At 39.9% G+C, this 20097-nt stretch overlaps 1 protein-coding gene across 1 annotated transcript in view; it reads left to right on the top strand.

The window, feature by feature from the left end:
• MBOAT1 (membrane bound O-acyltransferase domain containing 1) overlaps nucleotides 1-20097 on the top strand; it is a 58537-nt gene that overhangs the window by 26125 nt on the left and 12315 nt on the right. Inside the window, exons 4-8 of the mRNA XM_042808731.1 lie at nucleotides 67-162; nucleotides 9663-9718; nucleotides 12845-12899; nucleotides 15556-15739; nucleotides 16847-17039. Of these exons, the coding sequence (XP_042664665.1) occupies nucleotides 67-162; nucleotides 9663-9718; nucleotides 12845-12899; nucleotides 15556-15739; nucleotides 16847-17039 (584 nt within the window). The remainder of the gene's footprint in view (nucleotides 1-66; nucleotides 163-9662; nucleotides 9719-12844; nucleotides 12900-15555; nucleotides 15740-16846; nucleotides 17040-20097) is intronic.

The following is a 20097-nucleotide window of genomic DNA, read 5'->3' as shown; positions in this document are numbered from 1 at the left end:
TGAGTGATTCCAGTTCTTGTTGGTACTTGTGTCAGTAACTATGTATTCTGTATCATTTGTTTTTAGGTACTCCTTTGTGGTAGCTATGGGATACCTCACCTTGTGCCACATAAGCCGAATATACATATTTCATTATGGTATTCTGACTACAGATTTTTCTGGGTAAGTCTGCAGGGTGTGCCCTGTATAAATTAATATTAGTTGAATTATGTTTTAAGAGTAATGTTGATATTATCTGGGAGGGCCTGCCATTTTTTTTTTTGCCTTAACCTTTTTCTAAGCTATTTTTAAAGAAGGAAGGAATAAACTCTGTGTGGTTTTAGTGAGTCACTGCTCCTGCTGTTTTCCTGTGAGATGCTACCTTGCCAGGAAGGTAGGTCTTGGTTCCACTTGGAGAAGCCTGCATAGCCCCTTGTGTTTGGAGGCTGGTCCTGAAGGGCAGGCTGGGCATCCCACCTTCCCAGGAACCTCCATCAGCTCCAAGTCTTCCCTTTCTCTTTCCTGTTTATCTTGGAGGGGACTTGGGGGGTCTGTATTCCTCTGTAGCCTGATGGGGAAAGAGTTTCTCTAGCAAGGGGCTGCAGCTGGTGGGAAGGGGCTTGGGGGCAAGTGTCTGGGGGAGCTTGTGAGTGAGCAGTGCAGATAGTCGTGCAGTCAGCTAGTGTTGTGGACTCTGTTGTCATGGCAGGTTGTGGCTGTTGTTGAATAGCACAGCTTCTTGTGGGCAGTGCATTTCTGTGGAATGGTGCTGTTCACAAGAACTTCAAGCTCTCTATATTTGATTTCACTGAAATAGTAGAGAATGGTTTGCAGAAAGACAACTAATGTTATATATTTTGTTTATGAGAGGAAGGCGTATTTTTTGCTTTATTTAAAAAATGTGCTTATTCATATTCCATTTGTTTAATCGGATGTCTAACTGAAAAAATTATGAACATGCCATGAAAAACCTCTGTAAACTGGTATGGTCAGTTATAGACTCCTATCCCAATCCTCTGTCTTCTTCTAGGCATAAAGTAGGAAACAGTGTGTGTCTGTCTCTCTGTGAGGTAATGGTGGGTTCAAGCATTTAATTGCATTTCTGAAAAGAAAAGAAAAAAAGGTGTTCTATCAGGACTTCAGAGGTTTTTATTGCAAAATGGTGCAGAAGAGAGAACTCACATTTAGAGAAATTTAGTTCTCTAATTTTTCTGTGATTCTCTTAATACACAAAGGCATGTCCCGAATGAGCATGGCATACCAAGAAGCCTATAAATGGGACTGGAATGTTATAGCTCTGTGTGTATTAGACAGAGAAAGAAATGTGAGAGAGCATGCTTTTCTGAATAGCGTTCAGAATGTACTGTGAGACATATTAGCTGTCTCTGTCTGAGAACATCCAGCTGAGATTGGGGGTGGAAGAAGAGGAATGGTGCTTGTTTTATAGGCTAGGTAGCCGTTTCTGCTCCCTTGGTGAAAAAGGAGCTGTGTATCTAATGATGAGCTTGAGAATAATAGTACTGAAAGATTAGTACTTGAACTTACTCTGTTATTTATTTTTGTCCTGATATTTAAGATATGGACCAAATCCTAAACTTCAGTCCAACATAAAACTGTCAAAGAGGAAACAACTGGATAATGTAATATGGATAGCAACTAATCTTGATGGTATTTTTAAAAACTAAGAATAAATAAAGCTATTGTAATATTATTAAGAAAAACTCGCCATCCAAAGTGCTCAAACTGTGCTCAGCCTCATAAATCTCTCTCAGCTGTGAATAATACATGCCCATTGAGGCTTTGTGAACATATCTAAAGAGATGTTGTGACTGGAAGAGACAAAATCAAAGTCACAGAATGTCTCGGGTTGGAACAGATCTTACAGACCATTCAGTTCCAAACCATCATGCTGTGGGTAGGATTGCCAGTCACTAGGTCAGGCTGCCCCCGGCCCCATTCAGCCTGGCCTTGAACACCTCCAGGGATGGGGCTTCCACAGCTTCTCTGGGAAACCTGTTCCAGGGCCTCACCGCCTTCTGAATAAAGAATTTCCTCCTAACATCTGATCTGCATCTCCCCTCTTTTAGTTACAAATTGTTCACTACCTGACCATGAAAAAAATCAGCTTTCCTCCTGTTTATAAGTGCCCTTTAAGTACAGAAAGGCCACAATGAGAGCTCTTGAAAGCCTCTTTTCCAAGCTGATTCTGGTAGACCTCGGTTTTGCCACGTGTAAGTAAAAACTGAACCTCCTCCTCATTCTCCCTTGTGTGATGGTTCCACATATGAAATGTAAAGGAAGCATTCAAATATGCTTCTGGCTAGAACAGAGTTCTTAAATCCTTTCTCAAGACTTCACAAACTACCAAAACAAAGTCCATGTAGTGATGTAAATCTCCCTTCAACCTCCCAGCCTTTTCAATGAACACAGCTGGGGAGACATTGCAGAAGCAAACCACAGGCTTTAGGGGAATCTTTAAAGTGAACAAAAAGCCTGTCATCTGCTGGTTTGTATTTGAGATCTCAGTATTTCGTAAGACTATGATAACACACCATTACAAGAAGGCAGTTTTATACATGTCACGTAGACATGTAACCTGTTCTGGTGTCATCAGCTCTTTCCAGTGTTGATTTCCTGAAGCAGAGACATATCAGACATTAAATGGGTGTTTTTCGTGGGTGTTGGAAGGGACCTCTGGAGATCATCTAGTCCAACCCACCTGCTAAAGCAAATTCCCTAGAGTAGATTACAAAGGAAAGTGTTTTCACACAGGTTTTGAATATCTCCAGAGAAGGAGACTCTGCAGTCTCTCTGGGCAGCTTTCCCCATTGCTCTGTAAACCTCAAAGTAAAGAAGTTTTTCCTCATGTTTTTATGGAACTTCTGTGTTCCTGTTTGTGCCTATTGCCCCTTGTTCTCTCGCTGGGCACTATTGAAAAGAGTCTGGCCACATCTGCTTCACTTCTACCCTTTAGGTATTTATATGCACTGATAAGATCCACCCCTCAGTCTTCTCCAGACTGAAGAGTCCCAGGTCACTAAGCCTTTCCTCATAGGGGAGGCACTTTATACCCTTAATTTTCTTTGTGGCATAGCTTATTTGCTTGTGACCTACTCTGTGCACTTAAACAGTGCACAAAAGTGCATGCATAACCCTTTCTATGTGTGTTAGTACATGTATTTTTTGGTTCCTTACTGATGACTGTACTATTTGTTTGGGATTCCATGTTTCTTTTTGAGAACACAGCTTTTAAAATATACGTAGAGGTGGACAGAGAGCAAGGTAACTTTTGAGTCATGTCTTAAGTAAACGAAAATGAAAGATCAAGATGTGACTCATCACTTCAAGTGTAAGAAGTAAGGAAACTTGTTCTGTGCTGGTGAATAGTTAATTCTTCTAAGTCCTGCCAGCAGTATGTTTGTTCACTGACTAACCATCAAAACTATGCTTAAGCCAATTGTAGCAACTTCTTGGTGTGAGTTTTCATGTGTTTCATTGTACTTAGATGAAAAGTTCATTTGTTTTAAACTATGTGACAGGTTATAATGATAACAAATTCCAGTTTGCTACGCTTAGATTTAGCTTATATAAAAATATATTTTTTATATTTAAATTTAATAATACATTTATGTTATCTCAGAAGACGTGGTGACAACTTTTTCTTCTATCAGCTTCCTCAGTGAAAGTTCCTTTTTTTTCCTTCATTTTTTTGAAACTAATTGTAAAATAACTGAACTCTCTGCTTCCCCCATCATTCAAATCAGTCTTTGAGAGAAACATGCACGTTTCATTTTGTTTTGTTTGCTTAGCATGAATGCATTGTACCTAGGAAAACTAAATCCTAACTCTTTTTCTCTATTTCTCTTATTTTTTCTTTGTGCTAAGAGGATTGTGCTGGTAAGTTGTCTGGTTTCTATACAATGTTATAAAAGCTGTAATACCAACATACATTTTTGTTCTTTGTGTCAAGGCTTTAGACCGAGTATAGTAATATTATGGTGTTAGGGAAAAATTAGTTTAAAATCAAGGGATTTTGGTCAAGATTTTTGACAACTACAAATGGATATGTTTTCAATCTAGTAAGCTTTTTGAACAAATACCACATGCATATGATCATCTGGACAGAATTCAGGGTAGCTCCTCATCCATGTGAAGTTCAATGTCTGCTTTAATCCTTTGCTTGATTAAGAACATAAAGCATTGTGGTCTCCTCTTTGCATTCGTGCATTATCTGAGCAAAATTTCATAATACTGCAGACAAAAGGCATAGATCTACTCTGTTTCCCAATGCCATGTTGAACCACAGTGCAGAAATGCTACTCGATCCTCTGAATTTAGTTTTTTTGTTGTGGGTTTTGGTTTTTTTTTGTTTTTTTCCTCCTTAAAATGTGTGCAGTGCAGTACATTGTTTGTGGTGTATGTTCCAGAAGCTCTGGATAACCTTGGTAAGGTCAGGTATCCAGTGGCAGTATAGCAGAGCAAATGCAGGGGGAGCAGTGAAGTTTGGGGCTGGTTTCTGCTATTATAACTACTGGCAAAGGCAGGGTTTTTTTTGTTGTTGTTGTTTTTTAAAGGGCTCTTCTGGTTTCTATTCTGGTTTCTGTGTTTGCTCGCTGCATGGCTGCTCTGCCAGGCTTTTTGTGCACTTGAAACTGCTCTGAGATGTCTGACTATTGATTACACAGAAGTCCTGTAAGAACCACACTTGGGAAGTACCAGTTAGCCAAGATTCAAGTAGTCAGTCAGTACCATAAACTCCATATATCAAGTGTGCCCTGGGATATGTCTCCAGAAACAGATAATCTTTGAAGTGAAACGTTTCTATCATGAAAGTATAAAAAACACTATTTGGGAGCTTTCACCAAAAAACACCTGCATGAAGCAAACTGGGAATGGAGGAGTAGGCATGAAAATATAAAGTCAAATGTTTGCCTTCTGCCTGTGCTTCAGTTGTTCATTTTTCTGTTGATAGGGGAAATACAACCTTGTTGCCAGTGAGGCTGTTGTGTGCCTGTCTCAGTGATCCCTTTGCCAGCCCAGTTAATATCACAGTGGAGTGTGCCTATGTGAGCTCCTCGTACTGCTTTCCAGGCTAAAGAGATAAACCTGAAAGAAATGTTTGCTGACTTTTTTGTTGCAATGAGCCCTTATTCTCCACCTACTCACTTAGTGAAATCAGGTCAGTGGAAACTATTTGTAGCTCTGGTGTGCCAGACTTCTCCGTGGGATTACCTAAGGTCAGGCAGACTCTGCTTGGTTCATGAGCCCTGAGGTTTGCCTAGCGCAGAATCCAGTTTCTGATACGGGAAAGATCCCCATAGCAGGCAACGAACTGATGCTGGCATCCTTAGTTCCATTGGCCTGTGTTGCTGAGCAAATTTATTCTGCTGGGACAAGTCATGTTTGAAATGGACATGATCTGGCATGTTTTCATTTTGAAGGTTTAATTAAGGGAGCGAAACCCTTCGTTCTTACTCAGCATTCTGTAAACTGTTGCTTCTTTGTCTTGTTTTTCAAGACATCTAAATTTAGGTAGAAGAGATTTTTTATTTCTTGAAGTTATTCCATACTAATAATGTATTTCATAAAATTCCCTAAAAATAATATTGCTATTTCATATTGAATTCCTGGGAATTCTTAATTAAAAGTTGGCCAATATGATTTGTATATGGGAGTGCAATACAAGCTACAATTTGTTATTGAACTCTTAGTCAATGTATAAAACAAAGAGGAAAAAAATCACAACAAATCTAATTCTATGTATCTGTGCTAGTTTGTGACTGTAGTGTTTAGTAGCACAGGTGGAAAAAGGAGAATGTGCATTTACACGACACAGGAAGTAGCTGCAGAGCAGGTGGAAGGTGTTCATGTATGATGGGGTTCAACTGTTTTGGGCTTCTTAGACACATATTTTATTTCAAATGCTCTGCCCCTGAGGGTAGGTCTTCACGCTTTATGTGTAAATGCAAGTAGGTCTGTTTATAAATGCAAGCAGGTAGACTGTCTTTTAAAATTTGTTTGAATTATTAAATAAGTTTTAAAATTTTGACCTAACAGTTTGTCCCACTCTCAGTAACTCACGCATTTCTCTCAAAAATCTGGGAGAAAGAAAAGGTCATTGGAAGTTCTATAGTTTTGTGAACTTCCTTTCTTCAGTGCTCTCATATTGCCAAGTTTTAACAATCAGAACTCATGCACATATTTAGGAAATGGTGTTATTTTGTTTGTCCATTTTTTTTCCCCTAAATTTATTTTCTGTGTCTGACTTCAGTATTGATTTAAGATTTGCGTTCTCATGCGTCGCTCTGTGAAGATGTAGAAAAGGGTATATCTTTTATTCTGAAGAAACAAAAGCAGTTTTAGACTTGCTCAGTGTGTGTGTAAGCGATGCGTGAGTTGCAGGGAGGAGTGGGACAAGCTATGGCTGTGCAGAAGGGGTGGCCCCACACCTCAGTAGTGTGCTAGGAGGATGGAGAGTCCCAGCACTGCTATTGCCTTGTGCCGTGCCCTCTCTTGCAGTGAAGACTCAGGTCCCCAGAGGGAGAATGATTGACGGGTGAAGGAGGAAGAAGATACTCCCTGCTCACCTGAAACCTTGCTCACTCATCGTGTGAAACGTCTGATGATACCTGATGCTGATCTTGTGAAAGATTTAGAGAGTATAATCCATTTCTCCTAACAGCAGGTTTCCACCTTCCCGAGCAGGATGTGGAATCGATGGGTGGATCTGTAACATGAGAGTGGCAGGAGGCAGAGCTAAATGTGCTTCAGATCCATTCTGAGGGTCTCCTTCCCAACCATGGGCCAGGATTGTCATGTTTGCTATCTTCTCTGGAGTTCAGGCTTGAGGGAGGGAGACGATGTGTCTTCTCCGATGAAAATGCACGTTTGCTCTACTGGGATACAGTGTGCCATGAATGAGACAATGAATTCCTAATATAGATAAAAATGACCTCTGTCTTCTCTGTGTTTACATGGTGTGCAGTTTTAATGCAGGCTGTGCTCTTGCTTCCATTGGTTAATCAGCGCATCAGAATTGTTTGCGTTTTGGATCTCTCAGGCTTACAGTGAGGGGCCTGATCTTCAAAGACAAGTGTCTAAATTTAGTCTGTAAAAGGCATAGAATTTTGGCTCTGAGCCCGAGGGTAAAATTTACACACTTCAACATCAGCATAAAGTGCTCGCTGTAAGACAGACACACTACAAATCGAAGCAATTTTAAACAAGTGTTAGCGTTCACCCACAGAGCTAAAAGGTCAAGTACTGACAAAATAAAAGTCTGTGTTTGTGTCACTAGAACTGCTGCTTCACCAAAGAGCAGTCTCTTTCTCTCCTAAGGATTAAAAAGCCTGCTTTTTTTGTATCCTCAAAGGGTTGGGATTTATCTATCTTCGAAAGCAAAGCTAGAATTTGAATGGGAAAACCTGAGAAATAAATTGTATAAAGTACTGGCAAAAACAACTTGCAATGAACTTTTCATAAAATGGGAGGATTAATTGGAATAAAACTGAGAATGACTTCTTCACATTATTGGAGCTGCCTGGACAATGAAGAAAAGTCGTTATTAAATTTGTCTATTCTTTAGCTATAATCTGTGATCTAGATGACACTTGAATTAATACTGCAGAGATATTTGAGTTGCAGTTGTATTCCAGATTTCTATATACAAAAGCTTGTTCTGGATTTTGAGTGCAAGTGCTTTACTGATATTTCAAGAGGATACTGCTGAAACCGTAAAAATAGTTTCTGATTAAAAACATTGGCTGATAATACATGTTCTCCTGGCTTTGGTTAGAAAGTGCAAATTACCCCACCTACACAGAATTATGTATAGACTCCTGAAACAGATCAGGTACGTTTTAGTATATAAAAAAAAGAGACCACTTTGAATGAAAAAATATCTTTTTCCAGTATCTTTTTTCCTGTGCTCAGCATATTAATTATCTTGAAAATTAATTTTGTTTATCACAGTGGGATAATGAGGATGATGAGAATGATGAGATTGCACACAGTTTATCTAGCCTTTGAGTGCCTTTGGTTTACATTTGATTGTAACTAGTGGGTTGGTTTAGGGTAAGGATGGTTCAGAATCTCGTACAAAGCCATGCAGGATATTAATATTTGACTGTTATTTTAGACAGAGGTATCATGGAATGTAATTCTTTTTTCCTTATCTTGGGAAGTGGATGGGGTAAAGACAGTGCTTGAGCTAAAAAAAAAAAAGCCTTCAACATTTTTTTCTTTCATTGGATCCCAGAAAATTTGTCACAGTGTTTAAAATGAATAGCCATACAATTTTTAGTGGTCATCTATTTGTCTTTAAAAAAAGCTCTCCATACCAGTCAAACTCTGTAAATAGAAGGTTTCCTCTTTCCTCTTCTAACTTGTTTTGAAGACATCATTAATGTTCAAGGTAAAACCTTCTTATGGCTTATGCTGTTAATTTGTGACCAAGTTAAGAAATAATCCATTATATTAGTCCTCAGAGAAATCAAATTTCTTGAGTGGAACTGGTGGTACATGTAATCGTTGTAAACAATGCTTTAAAAGTAATTGTGTCCTCATCACCCAGTGGATGTTAGAATTATGTAGGTCTGGAACTCAGGCACCCTGTGCTGGTGTCTGTGGTGGCAGAATAATATAGGGAGGCAAGTGCAGCACATTCTCTTCACTCTCTTTTCTTGGCAAGGACTCTTCCAGATTACAGGTGTTCAGTGGTGGGTTTGGTGTTTAGTGCTCTGCAGCACTTAAAAGCAGCACATGGGCAGCAATTATGGAGCCTCTCCTTGTGAGGGTCTGATTGATTTTTCTCACAGTTTGTTCCTCTTCTTTCTATCACAAAGCTGTATTTTTCCTTTTTTTCTTTCCCCTGATTGTCAGCTGTGGCAGCCCACAGTACTAAGAATCTCTGTAAAGCCAGATATTGGAAATATAAGCAGTGCTATTGAATGTAATGTCTGTATATTGCTTGTTTGGTTGGCCCTAAAGCTGCTGTCACTGCAGGCTATAAACCTGGCTTAGGTTCACCTAGCTCATGCGTTGGGAGTCTCCAGATCCCACGTGCCAAACACTCCCAGTTGGATGAGCAGGCTGTCCACACAGCAGTCACAAAGCCAAGAAGCAGGGGGGACGTTGTGTCATGCTGACTATTCTGAGCTATTCTGCTATTTGCACTTTGTCAATTGAACTATTCACATATGGAAATAAGTATGAGTATCAGCAGAGTGGGCATTAGTTTAAGGCAGTGAGGAAACAGACGACTGGAGAGTTAACAGCAAGGAAAAGCAGCGTTATGTTACAGCAATACTGCTGTATTCTGCTGTTGCATCCTATGGGGCTTGAATTTGGTCTTTGCGTGGAAGGAAGCGCACTGGGCTGCAGAATCTGGTAGTCCTTAACGGCATGACTTCTGAATTACAATTTGCACTGCTGTGGGGTGGGGAGGCATAAAATAAGGCTTTGTGTGTGCTTAGCAATTAAAAATTCCAGTGCAAGTTACTGTGGGATTGTTTTGAACTCAGGCAATTGTCTTATGCCTGAGTTGCTCCTTCAATTTTAATTGGATGTTTTCCACTTGTTGCTAATACAGTTATGCCTTTTAAAGGCATAAAGACATTCAGTAAGAAAGTTGAGAATAATTTGTATTACAAGATGTGTAACTGCTGTGTCTGTCTTTGTTACAGTCCACTGATGATAATTACACAGAAGATCACAACACTTGCATGCCAACTACATGACGGTAAGGGAATTTCTTCCCATGAAGACAACATTTTTATTCCCAGGACATTCTGTGGCTGAATAACAGAGAAGATGAATGTAGTTCAGTGAGATGCCCCAAATGAAGAAGAAAAATGCTTTGTAGAGAAAAACAAGAGATGTTAAGTTTTAATCAGCTTTCTAGAATCAAACTGTCCTATTAGTAATGAAGACAACTATTTTTCCTTGTGTAATCTCTGCTTCTTTGGCATGAAGTTTGGATTTTATTTTGTATCTGCATTTACTGTTTAAATGCCATAGCACATTTCTGAAGCAATTCTTGATTCTCACAAATCAAGAGCTGTATTTGATCTTTAGCTTCGTCCATTAAAATCAGTGTAGAAAGCTTATGCTGTTCAATAGAACTGACAGCATGATGATATCAATAGGGAAAATGGCTTTAAAGAGATTTAGGTTAGATTCTAGGAAGAAATTTTTTACTCAGAGAGTGGTGAGGTGCTGCAACAGGTTGCCCAGAGAGGTTATGGATGCCCCATTTCTGGAGACATTCAAGGCCAGGCTGGATGTGGCTCTGGGCAGCCTGGTCTGGTGGTTGGCAACCCTGCACATAGCAGGGGGGTTGAGACTGGATGATCATTGTGGTCCTTTTCAACCCAGGCCATACTATGATTCTATGAATGGAGCCCCAGGCAGCCTGATCTAGTGGTTGGCAACCCTGCTCGTGGCAGGAGGATTTGAATTAGATAATCTTTAAGATCTCCAATCTAAGCCATTCTGTGACGTATTTAATGAGTTGTGGGAGGTGGAATTCAATTGATTTTCCTGTGGGAAAAGCAGAGTTGCAGGTAAAATAGTGTTGTTTTCATGCTTACTCTGTGCTGCGATAGCAAAGACTAGAATACAATACTATTATTGCTTACATCTGTTGATGTTGCACTATGAACTTCCAATGGCTCGAGGCCCACTGTATTTTAAGCTATGGTTGCCTAAGCTCTAGAACTTTTAGGTGGTGGCCACTACAGACTGCAGGATCCAGCATTTGCAAGCCAAATTTATGTTGAATGGGTCTGCCTGTAGTTCTGTGATTTCACCCTGATAGGCAACTGAAATCCACCACACTGCTCCCTCACTCCCCATTCTCAGAGGAAGAGAGGGAGAAAATGCAATGAGGAAGGGCTCCAAGTTGAAATAAGGATGAGGAGATCACTCATCGGGTACCATCGCAAGCAGGACAGAATAGGAGACTAATTTTTTGCTTATTACTAACAGATTAGGGCAGTAAAACTAAAAGCAAACTAAAAACATTTTCCTTCCATTCCCTTTCTTATATTTCCTGTCCCCAAGCAGTGCAGGGGAACAGGGAACGGGGGCTGCGGTCAGTTCATAATGCTTCGTATCTGCTACTCCTTCATGGCTGCTCTCTGCCCCTGCTCCATGTGAGGTCCCTCCCTCAGGATGCCATCCTTCTCAAACTGCTTCTTCACAGGCTGCTCACAGGCTGCAGCTCTCCAAGCGCTGCTCCAACATGGCTCTGTACCACAGGGCCAACCCTTCAGGAATGCACTGCTGCAGCACAAGTCCCCACATGTGGCAGCTCTCCCAGTCCTCCTTTTTTCCACCACAGGCTCCTCTCTGTAGGTTGCAGCCCTGGTCCTAAGTCTGATCTTGCAGCTGACTGTGGAGCAGCTGAAGCTGGCTTTGATCTGACATGGGTAGCGCTGGGCTCTGCTCAAGGGGCCAACCTTACAGCCCCCAAAACTTTGCTGTGTAAAGCTAATACAATCTATTACTTCCAGCTGGTTATAGCAAGCACAGCTTGAAGGTCTGCATGGCCTAATTGACCTTGTTGTTAACTTTCATGTTAAGCTGGGGGCTTCTCTTCCCCTGTTATTTAAGCCAGTCAGCTCAGGTATCACTGCATACCATAGTGATGTGCAGCCTGTATCTACTGGAACCCTAAAGGTAAATTAAAATGGAGAAGGAAAGAGATAGCAGAAAGGGGTGGGAGCATCTTAAAGCAAAATTCCTACAGATTAATGATAATAGAAAAGGCTTAGTTTGCAGTTGAGACAAATCTAAATTTGTAAAAATTTGATGTGGCTGCCCTTACATGGAAGTGGACAAAATAACCAGCTCCTGAAGTAACTAAGCACTTAATTGTTGCCCTGGAGTTCGCCACCCTTTCAGTATTGAGGAAATGAATTAGCAAAGAGAGAAGGGATCTGAGCATCTTATCAGCAGTCTTTTTAGGTAATTGGTCTTATATGTGCACATCAATAATTATGGCCAGTACACTGAGGACTGTAATGATAAGTGATACAAAGCCCCTGATCTAGTGACGATGTATGTGTGTATGCTCAGCATCAAGTGCTGTGACTCATCCCATGGTGAGTTCTGCTGCAGCTGGCAGGATTTCTCACAGTAAGCACAGCTAAGGCTGCAGAGTGAAGGTTATTAAGATACTTGCTGCTGTAAGCAACATCTGTTTACATGCTGGCCATTATACAAGATTTTCCTATAGGTTTCTTGGGACAGTGAGTCTGTTCTCTGCCTCTGGCCCCAAAGGTCTAATGAATCCAATAGTAGTTCACTCTTCCAGTCTGGACCTTATACAATTCCAGGTTATTAACAATCTGTGAGTTTCAGCTTGCTCCAGCAGCAGGCAGCCAGGCTGCTAGTTCACACTAGTTCATGAAGCTTCTGTTTCTTGAGAGCCATTTTCTCTTCCACTGCCTGATCCTCCTGCTGTGAAATGCTCCATTTCTCACCAAGGAGACAGCAGGAGGCTGGAGCCTAAATGAGTAGGCAGCTTCTGGGAACAGAGGTTTTTCCTGCACAGGACTGTTAGCAGAAGCTGCTGGGGGTTGTTGCCAGTTGGTGGCATTGCGAGTTGCATTGTCTGTGTGGAAATACTATGACTACAATCCTGGAAGCAAATCTAGGGTGAGAAAGGGGGCATGAGATAAGGAACAGGATAAAGGAAATATGAATATACTTGACCTAAAAGTTGGGAATTGAGCTATATTACAACTGCTCGTGACAAAGAAATCTTGAAGCCTCTGGCTTTAGGAACTTCCTGTCTATGAGATACAAACATAAGGCTTTGGAGATGGCTTTCAAAAAGATCTAATGTGACTTTTCTTTCTAGGAATAGGTAGACAAGCTGAGGAACTTACCGCTGAGCAAAATCGACTTGCTGTGAAGTAAGAACTCAACTCCTGCTTTGATGTGTGTTTAATTTCATCTGAAGAAATTTAGGATTTGGGTTTTTTCTTTTTTCTTTTCAGTGCCAATAGTAATTGGTGGTCCAGCCATGCAAATGTCACCTGCTTCTTCCTAGTCCATAAAAGGATCAAAGAACTTCCTGCTTTTTCTATTTGCTTGAGCAATTGTGTTTTTGTAATAGTACTGTTGCTATCCTCCTAATATGAACATAGCTTCTCTGCTGTATTCCTTGTTTCTTCAGCCTAGAACTTGAATCTTTATCACCCTGTGCTTGTCTCTAAAGCACTTGTGTGTTTGGCATCATCTCATTGACTTAAATGTATCCTCCACTACAACAGAAGTGGCTTTTGTTGATTGAAGCCCATAACATTCAAGCTAAGGTTGTATTGTGTAGACTTTTTGCCTGTTTTCCTTGTTTTATCTCTGATACACTATTTTTCAACAACAGAATACTCCTCCTCTGTTGGCAAACTACGTACCAAAAATCCATTTTGACTTAACTCCGACACTCTTAAGTACTGCTTTTCTTCACTATGATTCTCAAACACTGAAATTTTGTTTTTTTCCTGTCTCCTTCCATAATGTTAATGCTCCTACTCCTTCAGGTTATGAGACTTGTCTTCTCATCTTTCATAGGGAGACAGCATGTTGATCATGTGCTCAAACAGCTTTTTTTTTCTTTCTTGTCCCTTAACACAGATGCAGGATACAGGTGAATATTTTCTGAGTGGAAATTAGCATCACTATATGCTACTACTTTTCACCTTGAAGTGTATGTTGAGGGAAAGGAAATTATTTCTATGACAAAAAATAGAGCTCTCAAAAAAATCTGCCTATGAGTTTCTGAAACTAAGAGTGTACTTTCCTGAGAAGCAAATGTCTTGTAGGGAGGTTTATGTAACTTTTGCTGTGGCCCATAGCTTTTTGCCTATTTTTAAAGCTCACAGCATATTGTTCAGCTGCACTGGGTCCTTGTGACCGTATGATTAATTCCAGTCAAATCCTCACCAAACAGGCTTTTTTTTTTTCCTTGTACAGTAGAGGAGCTCGTAATGTAGGAGAGGATGTCAATAACTCAAGTGTCAGTGGCAGAGAAACCATAATTGAGGAGTTTAAATCCCCTTTGGTAATACAGCCTTTTGTCTTCCCTCTGTTTTTGGTCTGTTCGTGTTTCACTCATCCTCTGTACATTCCTTTACGCATTGCTCATGTCTCCCCACCCACCTCCGTGCTCAACCTAAGCTGAAACTAATGACTTTATTTTTAATCTTTACTCTCAGAAACCCGAATCACCGCTCTTATTTTGCAGAACAGGAAAGATGAGCCTTACCCCAGATAGTTCTCTGCATCTTTCTGTGAAATTATTTCAGCAGGGAATGTATCATTCAGACACTAGCATCTACAATAACCCGCAGAATGAATGCAGAAAATCCTGGCTAAGCTAACTGTTTATTCAAACTAATTCCACTTCAGAATAAAAGTACGCAAGAGCAAATGCTTAACTGTTGCTTAGTTTTTCTGCTAGAAATTTATGTTTAAATCAGAAAGAATTTTAAGTAGGTTTTTGCTTATGCATGCTCATCCGTATCTTGGACAGGAGAGTCCTGAAACACTGTGCTCTGGATTCTCTTTTAATCTGGGAGCTATTAGCACATTAATGGAGAACGCTGTGTATCTCAGTACAGAATTAAAGGCTTCATGTTTCCTGCCACATAAAGGTAGCTCAGTAGTTTAGAAACTGCACTAGAGGCCTGCACATCTTTCTTTTCAATCCCACTGATCTGTTGCGGTGACAGTGAATCTTTTTCATTTTACATCTAATGCTAAAACCTCCAAAGGAACTTGTGAGTTATGCCCTGCAAAATGGAAATAGCAAACAAGATGAACCTTCTCTGACTTCTTTCTTCAGATGTCTTTTGATTTAAATGTTTTCACTCTACTTCCTTTTCCTGTTCGTGTTGCAATACAAGCAATTACTTCCTTTATTTGCACAGAAGGGCAGAGAGCCTCTTCGTTCTGTTCCTGTATGTCTCACATCATGCTTCCCGTTTTTTTGGAGGGTCAAACTGTGCAGGCAGCTGCTTTCAGAAGGGTGGTGGAGAGCTCCTGTCTGTTGTGTCTTAAAAGCTCCCTGCCCTACAGTTTGCATAACAACACAAAGTGTTGCATTGCACAGCTTGGTGGGATGGCATTACTTAGCTGGTGGTCTTCTAGCCCTTACTGACCCATGTCTTACTGGGCACATGTCCAAAACAGCGCCAGCTTCCCACTGTTCTTGCTGCTGGTCTGATCATAGCATACAAGTCAGTGTGTTGGAGTGAATGCTTAAGCTAAAGGTTTCTCATAATAAAACCACAGCTTTTCAGATTGGGAGCATTTGTTCACTGGGGGTTTGTGCACTTCCACATTACTCATTACCCTTGTTCTGACTGCCATTTTCCAAACAGCATTAGGATATAAGAAAAGCTGTGCTTCATCTTTAAAAAAAAAAAAAAAAAAAGTTTTTTTTTTTAAAGATAAAGTTAGTTTTGAGCTATGGGAGCGTGATAGGAGAGTACAACTCAAAATGTTCATTTAAACATTTGCTATGCTTTAATCTTTTTTTCTTTTGTTGTGCGTGGATGATTTTTACAGGACAAGACCTTCTTTACTGGAGTATTTAAGCTATCTCCTCAATTTTATGAGCATCATAGCTGGACCTTGCAGCAATTACAAGGATTATATAGCTTTCATTGAAGGGAGGCACGTGCACATGAAACTATTAGAAGTGAACTGGAAGCAGAAGGGTTATGACAGACTTCCTGATCCTTCTCCAACTGTAAGTTTTAAAATGACAAAGATTAATTGCAAGGGAGAAGAGAGGATTCTCATAATTAAAAACAAAGAGGAAAAAAGATTTTTGAGTTAACTTTCCAGTAAATGTTACAATGTGTTTTTGTTTTTCTTTTCTCCTGTAAAGTGGCTGATGTTTTCATCGTGGGGTCAGGGGTGAAGGGGCTGTATCTTCCTCTGAAATGCTTTGCAAGACTTCAATGATGTTACTTCAGATTTGCACTAGTCTTACTGATAGCAGAATAAGGCCCTCACTGCGTTACCTTCAAGTTTGCAGAAAATATTAAAATTTGCATTGTAACCATTTTATAATAAATACACATTAACTTACTAATGCACAGTAGGAAATTTTTATGTTTTCCAAAGTGCATTACTTTTACTCAGTTTTTACATGGCACCCAAGTGCCTCATTTCCCTTTTTTATTGTGCCCGTATCAGGCAGTGTTTGCTCTTGACGCCTAAATGAAGTTGAGCTTCTAACTACTGAAATGATGCAATTATTTTAGTGTATAAAAAGCTAGAGAGTAGTAATAGAAAGCAGTATGGTGTAGCAGATACCCTGTGTCATGGGAAAGTACGCTGCTGTGTGAGATGTATGCTTTTTTGACAAGTGATTTTAGCAAGACATCTGGATGGCAGCTGGACAGTAAGGCCAGCCATTGTACTGAATGCTAATGCTTTTGGCTGCTAGGAGGAATCCAGTCTTTCGTTCCAAAACATGACAGTGCATATAGTAAAGCTTTTTCCTTTTTCCTTTGGTTTCTTTTATTGTTAGTTTCTTTTCTCATTTTAGAACCTCCACTGACTGATGCCTCTGATGAAGTTCACAGCCAATTTTCACTTCTATTTCTTGTCTGTACCTGTCTCTAGTTAGTTCAGTAAACCCTGTTAGACATAAGCTTGGACTGTGGCTTTCTTTAGTCACGTCTTCTAAATTAATTATTGTCAGTGTTGTCACTGTTAATCTTGTTGGTTCTCGAATAATGTTATTTTTATATGTCATGAGCACTGCCTTCATTTGTCATGAGCTCTGCTTTTTTCTTCCCTCAAGAAAATGCTTCTAGTTAACATTTCACTGTTGTTTATTTTTTAGGGAGCAGTGATGTACAAGTTGTGTATCACACTGATATCTCTTGTTTTATTCTTGACACTTACCAAGAACTTTCCTATGGCATATATTATTGATGATGAATTTCTTGATAAAACACCCTTCTTAACAAGACTTGGTTACCTATATGTTGTGACACAGTCTGCAAAACCAAAGTATTACTTTGCATGGACGTTAGGTAAGTCTGGCTATATCACTTATTTTTATTAACAAATCATTTCATAAGTGGGAAGGAGGGTGAAAAGGTCTGATACGGTGAGAAAGCAATGAAATGAAATAGCCTGTAGACCTGTAGTTCACACAGGAGATGTACACATGTTCCTGTTGGCAGTGTTTCCCACTAAAGTGAGGAGATGTGCATAAAATCTCTTCCAATTTGTCTGACATCCTCTGCCTCTGGAAACTATTCTGTTTTTCAGCTTCTCACCAGTAAGGCCAATGTAACAATTTCCTCTTAAACTTTTGTAATTACACTAAAGTAATTTTTACACATATTCATAGGAAAAAAAAAAAAAAAAGATTGCCTCTTCTAAACCTCGATTTTGGCGCTTATGTCAGTGGGGTCAGGAGGTTAAAATTAGTCACACTCAGGCTTACAAATATGTGAACAGACCTCTCTTTTGTTATGGGACTTCTACATGTGCATCTGTATTAGAAAGCTGTGGTTCTTGGGGGAAACTGCAGTTAGGCTTTGCCTCCAAGGCACTGTGTAGTGCTAACCTTGAGCAATTGAGAAAGGAACAAAGAATCATGGGGCAGGTGGAGAATGATGAAGGCCACGGGAAGAACCCAAGAGCTTCTGCAAGGAAAAATGAAAAGAGAAGGAAGAGAGTTCATTATTGAGAGAAGCAAATCGCTTTGGCTTCAGTAATAGAATCCAGCTCGCTCAGTGCTCAAAATAATCTCTTTCTATTTTATCTTCTTCCTTTTAAGTCACCTTTCCTGTCTGTGTGTGAAAACTCGAATCCTTCTTGTCTAGGCTGAATATTGTGAGACTGAATTTTTTTGCTGATATTTCAAGCCTTTGTGTGTAGGTAGATTCTGCAGAGACACACGAGGTTGAATCTGAGAATATCATTGAGATAGCATGGAAAGAAACAGGGAAATTCACTGTGATACTGAAAATAAAATTGACAGATCCAGAAAAAACCACTGAGGATTGGCATCTCTGGGGCAGGAAATGCTATGAGATAAAGAATTGTTTGCCAAGTAACTCTTTTTTAGAGATACTCAGTATTAAATGGTCACCTAAAAGTTTTCCAACATGGTGGTTAACTATCAGGTCATTATCAAAGAGATCAACTGAGTTAGGACATGGGTGAGCTTTAGAGGCTGCAGAAATATCTTGCAGTGGAGGGAAAAGCATGCATTGCATTCTGATGGGTGAGGTCTCTGTTATTCACATTACAAATTCAGGCAACAAAATAGCAGACATTTTATCTTTTCACTGTTTAGCTTTCCATGGCATGGCATAAGGCATTCTAAAAGTGCTTGCTGAAACTGCTGATATGCACTTCCTACTTTTAGAAGGGGACAGTTGTACTATTGTGTGAAAACTGAAGTGATGAATTCCTCCAGATTGATGAAAAATCAGATGCAAGATAGAAAATTCAGTTTCTCCCTGCACTAGCAATAATCATGTGAATGTAGCTACAAACTTGAGTCAGAGCCGTTGCTGAAAGCAATTTGGAATTGAATGCCTACCTCCAAGGGTTTGTGTGGAGCAAAACCGATACACTAGAGCTGTTGAAATCAGCAGGGAAACCTCTGTTGAACTTCATGGAGATTGGGTTTTCACAAGTAACTGGAAGGCTGGACAGCTAAGATACTTCTTTGCTCAAACCACGCTTTTCTATAGGATGTTAGCATGTGAAGCAAGAGTCTTGGATAACTGTGGTGTGGCTGTGCCCCTGGATTTCTGATTTCTTGCATTTGACAAAAAAGCATTAAGTGTCCCTACTATCCCTTGAGGGAGGAGGAACAAACCTCCTGTGGCAGTGACAGCCTATTAGCAGGTGGAATCCTATAAGTCTTTTCACTGGTCTCATAGCAAGGCACTGGCAGGCCGTACAGTAAATATAATTTCTAACAAGCTTGTTTTGTGTTTGTTTTTATAACAGGGAGAGAGATAAAAGTTGGAAGACCTTTCTTTCCAACAATAAAATCTAGCTTGTTTAGTAAATTGGAAAGTAAATGGAAAGTGTCCGGTTAGACAATGTTGCTTATTTATTTTTCTATTTACTTATTTGTTTCCATTGTTGTTTTTAATTAAGTGCTCTCCCTGCTTTTTCACTTTGGAGTTTCTCCAAGAAGTTGTGCCTGTGTTCCTGGCACTTACATGGCAAAATCAGTTTTCACTCTCCAGAAATAAACACTGACCTTTTTAAAGCTTGACTTATTGCAAGCTTATATTTTGTAATTGATCTAAAAAGAAAAGCCTTACCTGTATTTTTGCTTATTTTTGCTTACTGTATTTTTATTCCTATGTCCTCAGTGGTGGCCGCATCTACACGATAATGAAAACCTCCTATTTTTTTGTTGCATTGATAATAGGTTTCTGGTAGGGGTATGTTACAAGCAGGATTTGAGCTCCAGTGATCAAGTGGCTCCCAGGCAAGGGCAAATAGTTACCCAGTGCCTTGGGAAACTACAAGAACTTCAGCCTGTGGAGCTGAGCTGTGCTTAACTGCAACAGCAAGAAGTGCAATAAATGAAAGCCCTACTGTTACCCAAGCTTTTATTTAGACTACTAGTTGTTAATTCTGTGATTTAAGTTACTCAATATTTCATTTGTAGAGATGGTTAGGTACTTTAATGAGACACTAAGCAATGAGTTTAGTAAAAGGCTTTGTTTGCCTAAGTGAGAATAAAATTCCTAATTAAAACAACAGTGTTGTAACTCAGAGAAATGGTGAACATGTCTGGTAGACAGTACAGTTTTTCTGAGTTCTGGGAAGTGCTGGGACTTCCAGACATTTTTTTAGGGAAAATACAAACTCATGGTGCAAGTGGAACTAAAACTGGGGGGGATGTGTAAAACAGCGAGGAATTCTACAGGTGCCTCTAGCTTAAAGAGGGTAAATTTAGGTTAAATATAAGGAGAAAATCTTTTATAGTGAAGCTGGTGAGGCACTGGAACAGATTGCATAGTGTTGTGGTTGATACCCTGTCCCTGGAGACTTTCAAGGTGAGGCTGGATAAGGCGCTGGGCAACCTGGTCTAGTTGTGGTGTCCCT

Source organism: Centrocercus urophasianus, unplaced genomic scaffold (assembly GCF_019232065.1).
Source record: "Centrocercus urophasianus isolate 14NV4802_14NV808 unplaced genomic scaffold, USGS_Curo_1.0 seq_11, whole genome shotgun sequence".
In the NCBI taxonomy this organism is placed as follows: domain Eukaryota; kingdom Metazoa; phylum Chordata; class Aves; order Galliformes; family Phasianidae; genus Centrocercus; species Centrocercus urophasianus.
This window is presented reverse-complemented; position numbering and strand designations above follow the sequence as displayed.